The following is a 7,930-nucleotide window of genomic DNA, read 5'->3' on the forward strand; positions in this document are numbered from 1 at the left end:
TGAAGTGACTTTTCCTTCAGTCCCTTATAAAGAATCCTCAAAGCTCTTACTCCTATAACTCTCTATTTTTGGTAACTATATACAAGCACACTGTCCTGCCTTACATGGCTTTGGTCCTATCATCTTCAGCTTTAACAGAGAGCAGATAGCAATGTAACTTGTATGCGCTCCCTCATGCACTTCAAGTTATAAATGCCCAACATCTCACCTTTTCCTTCAGTCCCTTATAAAGAATCCTCAAAGCTCTTACTCCTATAACTCTCTATTTTTGGTAACTATATACAAGCACACTGTCCTGCCTTACATGGCTTTGGTCCTATCATCTTCAGCTTTAACAGAGAGCAGATAGCAATGTAACTTGTATGCGCTCCCTCAGGTACTTCAAGTTATAAATGACCAACATCTCACCACTTCACTCCAGAGCTGAGGCTACAGAGCCACAGCCCATGGCCTATCAAATTATTAAGCAGTAATTGCTAATGAAATACCCAAGCAGTCCTTCAAAAATTGCAGGCCCTCCAGATTGCTTGCTTTTACTGACCTCGAGCAGATTCCAAATTCCTGTGCACATACTGCCAGAATTACTCAAATCACTGCACCCCAACCCAAAAGCCCATGTGAATGTAGTTTTGCACAGGGTGGCACAGGCACTGCCACACAGGCAGCAGCTTATCAGCAGGGATTCTTGGAGTTCAAGTGAAGCCCTCAGCTCAGGTGGGGCCCGCACCTGCCAACAGGCACTGCGGAGATAACGCGTACATCTCACGACACGTCTGAACAGCTTCTAGACCCTTTGCCTATTTTAATCTAGCCTTAAAGCCTAACTTTAGTTTACCTTCTCTCAACACTCGGGTATCTTTAACACTGATTGAATGCTGTAATTCTTCAGAATGACAGAAGATAAAGCAAAAATGGGTTCTCTGGAGAGTTCTCTTTCTCCACTGGCATACCAGGACTACCTCTTCCTGGCCTCTACTGCTGATGTATCCATGAAGTGTTTTCAAACCTGTAACATCCTTTGCTGATAACACCTATTTAAAGCTTGCATTTCCTCATTTAATCCTTGGTTGCTCAACAACCTTTCATATTTTCTCCTCACTTGTCCTGTTTCACAACACAACTTTTCCTTGGGTCACTGAAAAGCCTCAGGATTCACAGCCCTAACCTTCCTGCACTGAGATTGCACTGGTATCCTCAATACTCCTGTTAAAGAGCTGTCAGTTTCCCCTTTCGCTGTCAGATCACACCAATTCCCACAGTACATCAAACACCTTGCATTCCTCTAATCCATTTCCCAGTACTATCCCTCCTAATATCCTTTAAATTGAAAGTGGGGAGGTTTAGATTGGATATCAGAAAGAAATTCTTCACAGAGAGGGTGGGGAAGCACTGGAACAGGTTGCCCAGAGAAGCCGTGGATGCCCCATCTCTGGAAGCGTTCAAGGCCAGGCTGGATGAGGCTTTGAGCAACCTGCTCTAGTGGAAGGTGTCCCTGCCCATGGCAGGGGGGTTGGAATTACATGGTCTTTAAGGTCCCTTCCAACCCCAACCATTCTGATTCTACATTTAAAAAATTTGTCTTCACTGGATATTTTAAGCCCCAAGCTCTGCATCAGTGCTGCGGTCTTACCTAGCAAATTCCACACTTAAACTCATTTAACCAACGTAAAACCATGCGATAGCAACCAAAATGTTTTCTGTTAAGTCTAGTTAATACCTGGATATGGCAAACTTCGGCAATGCTCACTGAGTAAGTGTCTTCCATTGCCTCAGTTAAGGTTGTCCAGCATTTAAATCAACTTTTACTCATTTTCCTTCCTTACAGATCATACGTGTTAGAAAACACACAATCCTTAAAACTGGTTTACTCACACGTTGCAAGCATTCCTTATGCACTGAAATAGTAAGACAAAGAGGCTTTGGCCGTGTACCTAACATTCAGAACTGTTCTCTGATCAACCCTGACTCGGTAGCTTACTGCATGTCACAGAATTTTCTTTCTTTTCAGACAGAGTATGTAAATCTACCCAAAAAACCTTGTATGGAGGAAATAACTATGGTTGAAGAGATGACCTAACTTTCCAAAATGGGAACGCACTTGGGATTCCACAACATGAAAGAAAATCATGGATGGTCCCGACAAGGAGTACCTCAAAGCAGAGTATAAATTAATACAATCTCCTATAAAGCTATTTCTCACATAAAAATCCACCTAAAATGGATCAGGGGGAAAAAAAGGCTGAGAAAATTCAGTTAAAACGTCCCCTTTTCCCTGGAAGCTAAGCCTTCCTGCAAACACCCACTGCGAACACTTGCTTAATCCCTGCTGAGATTCGCTTCACAAGGCAAGACGGGGCCTCTCGCCCACAACGCAAGGAACTTGTTACTTCCCCCTCTTCACTGCCATGATGCTGCTTTTCTCTGAATATAAACAATTCCCTATGGGACTCCCAGGAAACAGCCATTAACTTTCCCAGGTTATCGTTTTTAGACGCCCCGAGTATTTGCTGAAGCAGAAACTAGTTATTTAGAGCACATTTACAATCGCCCTTCAACCTTGCAACCCGCGGTACCAAACCCCCACAGCATGTTCCGTACACTTCACGCCAGGCAGAAAATGGGAAACGGTGACACTTGCCAAAAGGGAACTCTTCACGCTGAGCTGCCAGTCAGACAGGCCACGTGTTCCCTACTTCCAGCGGGAACGCGAACCCCTGCAATATGAAAATGGGCTTGACGCAGACGGTACGTAAATCTTGGAACAATCCAGTGCAACAGTTGTGAGAAGTGGAATGAAATATTTAAAATCCCATTATTCAATCTTATTACAGGTCAATAAAGATTTCCTCACACCCATGACTATTTATTCCCTTCAGTGTGCAAGCTCCATTTCCAATCACTTTGATAAATATGAGCTCTACATGCCAGTATCTTATACAAATTCCGGATCTTTTCCTGTTAACAATATTTTTCAGAATAAATACATTTTAACAAGTCTTTCAATAAGGCAGAATACAAATGCTTTTTTTAAAAGTCTCATTTATTGTTTGCCTCTTATGTTCCCACACTGCATAATCATACATTGAAAATTGCCGCTGCATGACTAGAGGGAAGCCACATACTTAAAAACAAAAAACCACCAAGCAGCACATGCTGAACGCACAGCTTCGGTAAATTGCAGTTCCACTTGAAAAAAAAAAAAGAAAACCAAAACTTCCTACACTTGCATTGACCTATTTTCCTATTTCTTCTGGTTAAAAACTAGTTCTGTAGGGGACAGGGGTAGGGGGCATAGTGGTGGTAAAAAATGCCCTGCCCCTTTCAGGGGCTGCTCAAGTAATTGTCATGTTTGGTTCTTCCTCACACAGCTAGGGCCACCACACTCCCAGGGAAGTCACGTGAGGTATTTGTCATTCCATCTTTCAAGCCGCTGATGTAGAACACAAACCTAAGCAATGTATTTACAAACAAAAACTCTCCTCCTCATCCTCCAAAAATCAATTTAATTACAACTGAAAACAGCAGGTTTGATTGGCAAGGTGACATCAAATGACCTGCCAGGACCAGGAGAGCACTACCTCTACGGATCAGGACAAACCCCCTTGCAGCAGGTACATCAGGTTTGCTCCAAACCTGCACAGGGAGCAGCTGTACTTACATTCAGAGGCTGAAAAGCAGTGTTTCCGCAACAGCGAAGGGGGAAGGGGAAAGGTAAATTACGTTTGAGAGCAAGGCAACAATCAGCCAAAGCCCAGTCGTTCATTTCAATACTTCACCTTGAACAGCAACCTCAGAAGGCACACAAAAGAACAAGACAGCTCAGCCAGCCTCCCCTGACTCATACAACACACTTTCTTTCTCAAGATATGGGGAGAGTTCTTAAGAAGATGAAGACTTTGTTTTCCTTTACTGGTCCCCTACCTTGTCTTTGCGGACTAGAAAGTACAAAAGCAAGACTATGTACATAGGAAGAACGGCACAAAGGTATTACATTATCCCAAACAGCGTTATGAGAAGTGATTCGATCTGGTTTTGGTCTCCCGACAACCCCCAGAACAAGACATCAAGCAGTTAATATCGGGGGCTGACCTACCCTGACCTAGATTTTACAGCTACACAGAAGCAGACACATCCCCTCCCACGCACTAACTCTGACTATTAAGAATGAGCCTCGTTTCAGACCAAATTCACTTCCCCCAGAGGTACTGACCAGTGCTACAGATCAGGCCAAACACAGCATCTCAAACAGCACAACCAGCATCCTAAACAGCAGCAAAAACACAACACGTAGGTTACTGAGGAGCTGAAGGCATTTATGAGGTTCCTGGGTTTTTGCATGAACACCACGTTGCTTTCTATACTGATTAAAGAAGAAAAAACAGCTTCGTTTTAAGCTGTTTACCAAGGGCAAGAGTATTACTTTGACTGTCCTTGGGACTTTGGATTCTCCTAGCACCGCAACAGAAGCCCCTCCCCCGCCCCCATTTTAAATACTACGAAAAGTTGCAGATCAATTTCTAAGAATCATGCAAAAAGCCACTTGCAGCAGCCCATCACACAGGATCAGGCACAAAGAATGGGAGTGGTTCCTGTTAGTGTAACCCATGCTTCCCCCGCCCCCCCAAGCCCTCACATTCAGTGGTTTCTTAAACACGTTAGAGTGCAGGGTCAGTGTTATCAGACTGCCCATCACCTGAAACAAGTTGCCAAACAAAAGAGGCTTTCCCAAAGCTTTTATGTAGTAATTTCAACACAGAGAGTAAGTATGTTTATTGTTTTACAGCAGAATGCCCCAATTTAAGAACAAAATTGCTAGATGTTCAGCTGTGCAAAATGGTACATAGTGCTTCAGTACAAGTGGAAAAGAACATGATTTGTTAGCAAGTACTGTCAAATACAATTTTATGGTCCTAGAAGATAGGACTGGAAACCGGAGACTGATCCACAGGCAAACCATTTTCTGCCTAAATTGGACCCAGCCATTTTGGACCCAGAACCAACACCACTCAATTCCTCATCGCTGGGGGGTGGGGGGGATAGGAAAAAAAAAGAGATACCACCACTGAATTGCCAGATTCAGTGTATTCATGTGTGTTACTGAGAAATGGATCAGTCCTCTGTGTCAGTTTCTAGCCCCATCTACAAACATCATCTGGCTCCGATAAATAAGACTCACAGGAATTTCTTGACGGTCAATGGTCCATAATGATAGTTATTCTACATGATCTGCTCAACTTGATTTCCAATTCTAGTTAGGCTGCTTAAATGACTTTCTTGAACTCATCGTACAGCACAAGCACAAAAGCACCCCCCATGCCTCTGAGAACGTTAGACCATGCACCCTTGAAGAACGCCTTTCCTCCCTCATCCCTTGCAATCTTGCGCCAGCAGTCAATTGTTCCAGAGTACATGATATCAGCTGTAGAGAGAGAGTGAAGAGTCAGTTTTAACTCCTATAATTGCATTAAGATGTACTTGACTGCCCTGTTTCTCTTCTCTAGCTACTTTGAGATGTCCCAAACCACATTTTAAAGACTAACACAATACTACTTCAGGCAACAGAAAAGCTTCTTAGCTTCTAATAACTAGGCAGGCAGGTAAGTCACAAAATAAAAACATTAAGCCTTCTTTTTGGCAATTATACTGTCTCCTAATTGCCTTCATTTAATTTGTCATTGCAAACAGGCAGTCCATTTGCCCATTTCACATTCTATAAAAAAAAAAGTCCTCAGCATAATTCCTGACAAACACCACGTTATAACCCTACTGCATTTCCTCACACCATTTAAAGGTAATATATAACTTAAATCAGATTTATGGAACAAGGAGCCCTAAGTGCTGAGGGAGGACTATTAGGAAAAAGCAGTTCATCTCGTTAACGCTGCCTGAAGAACTGCACAGGTTACCAGCCTACCTCCTTTGCGTCCTGACTGCATCATCATTCTACGCCGCACTGTATCAAAAGGGTAGGAGACCACACCAGCCACAGCAGTCACTGTTTGGGCAATCATCCAACTGATAACAATGTGAGTATTTCTGGGATCTGGCAGCATGCCTGCAATAAAAAGAAGTAATTAGCTTTTTATCTTCCTCCTCCAGTTCACTCACTGCACAACAGCTACTTCATTAGACAAAGTATTATGAAACAATGTAAAGCCATATTTTGCCATTGCAGCAAGACATCCGATTAAATTTAAACACGGTGAAACAATATTAAAAAATAAAATTAAGGAAATTCGCAGCATTTTTCTTCCTCAGTAATCAGAACAGGTAATGTTTAGGCACCAGATTCTTTTCAAGCTGACTTAAGAGATCTAGCTATTCCCTACTCTATGTAGAAATAAGTATCACTAAAATAAGTCCCCGTGAATTGTATTAAACTAAAAGCTAACATCAACAATTTGCATGCCGAAATATGAGGCTTGACAAACAAGCGCTTCATAAAGGCACCGCTCAGTCCCAATTCTGATAAACACACCGGAATTGGTTTAATATACTACAGTAATGGACTGAACAAAACAGAACTTGTGATTATGTATCATGACCAACATGGTTTGCTGGCATTAGGAAAAACTCCTTCAAGGACAAGTACAAAACCAGGAGTATTTGAGAGCAGCCAGCTGCCATCAATCAACACATGCCAGAGGTTTGCCTTGAACACTGCAGTATCACCGACACCCCCTCCCCCTCCACACTGATGTAAGCTGTAGTTACTACAGACAACGAGTAACGTCCAAGAACAGACATAAGGAGACAATACAATTCTGAAAACAGGTTTATCCGATCCTCTCTGAAGTTTTACCTTTTGCTGTATCATAGATTCCGAAGTAGGCAGCTCTATAGATGATGATGCCTTGGACAGAGACATTGAACCCTTGATACAAGCCACGCAGACCATCAGACTTGGTAATTTTGACTAGACAGTCCCCTAGACCAGAGAATTCTCTGTCTGCACCAGCTTTTCCAACATCAGCAGCCAAACGGGTTCTTGCAAAATCCAAGGGGTAGACAAAGCAGAGGGAAGTGGCTCCAGCAGCACCACCAGAAGCCAGGTTACCAGCAAAATACCTCCAGAATTGAGTATGCTTGTCTACACCTCCCAAGAACACCTGCTTATACTTATCCTTGAAGGCAAAGTTGAGAGCTTGAGTTGGGAAGTATCTGATGACATTTGCCAAGTTTCCTCTCCAGAAGGACAGCACTCCTTGTTCCTTTGGAATACGCACTACACAATCGATGATACCCTTGTACTGCTTATCAGCGGCAATTTGTTTACTTGCATGTTGTACCTGCAAATAGAAACATGTATTTTGACTGTATGCCTTGGCAGGCCCGCTCTACAGCTGGGCTAAGGCTGCTTATACTGCAAAACTAAGAGGCATGAAGCCTGAATGCTCGATGGCAGTTGCACACTGAGAATAAACCTCTGTTTACTATGTCAAAGCAGCTGTGATAACAAACCTCCTGAGAAGCAAAAGCTGCTGGGCCAGTCTGAATCTTAATAAGAAGAATTGACATGTATTTCTATTTTGGTGAAGACCAAAGAACGTGAAGATTGACTTGATTCTCAAGCAGTAAAAGCCTAAGTTTTACACATACATGCACTCAAAAAAAAGCATGCATGAAGACATAACCAGATACAGGGGGTCTTGAACAAGGCTAAGACAGAGAAAAAGGCTTAACACTGCTGCTGAGCTTCCTCAGAGCTCAGACTTGCCACTAGGTTGGGCCAGGCCTGAAGAAGAGCGGGCACACGACACGTACGTGGAGGCTGGGACTAGTTGGAGCAGAGAGGCAGTGGCGGGCCTGCGGGCTCCGGGGAGCCCCGCATTCAGCCGAGAACCCCCGGCCGGCGGGGGAAGGTAAGGGCAGGAGGCGACCGGCGTCCGCCCACGGCAAGACCAGGGCCGCACGGCGAGGCCGGTGCCCG

At 43.7% G+C, this 7,930-nt stretch overlaps 2 protein-coding genes across 2 annotated transcripts in view; one reads left to right on the forward strand and one right to left on the reverse strand.

Moving 5' to 3' along the window:
• Positions 1-2,077, forward strand: part of LOC104510018 (granulocyte-macrophage colony-stimulating factor receptor subunit alpha-like) — a 14,906-nt gene extending 12,829 nt beyond the window's left edge. Inside the window, exon 13 of the mRNA XM_010152150.1 lies at positions 2,009-2,077. Within this exon, the coding sequence (XP_010150452.1) occupies positions 2,009-2,077 (69 nt within the window). The remainder of the gene's footprint in view (positions 1-2,008) is intronic.
• A 2,659-nt stretch (positions 2,078-4,736) lies between these two features.
• On the reverse strand, positions 4,737-7,289 carry LOC104510007 (ADP/ATP translocase 3; the record flags this gene model as incomplete). Its single annotated transcript, XM_010152140.1, has 3 exons — positions 4,737-5,419; positions 5,915-6,055; positions 6,803-7,289. Coding segments are annotated over 3 exons (786 nt in total), but the record flags the coding sequence as incomplete, so codon positions are not given.
• Positions 7,290-7,930: the final 641 nt, after the last annotated feature.

This window comes from Eurypyga helias, unplaced genomic scaffold (assembly GCF_000690775.1).
Source record: "Eurypyga helias isolate BGI_N326 unplaced genomic scaffold, ASM69077v1 scaffold8450, whole genome shotgun sequence".
In the NCBI taxonomy this organism is placed as follows: Eukaryota; Metazoa; Chordata; class Aves; order Eurypygiformes; family Eurypygidae; genus Eurypyga; species Eurypyga helias.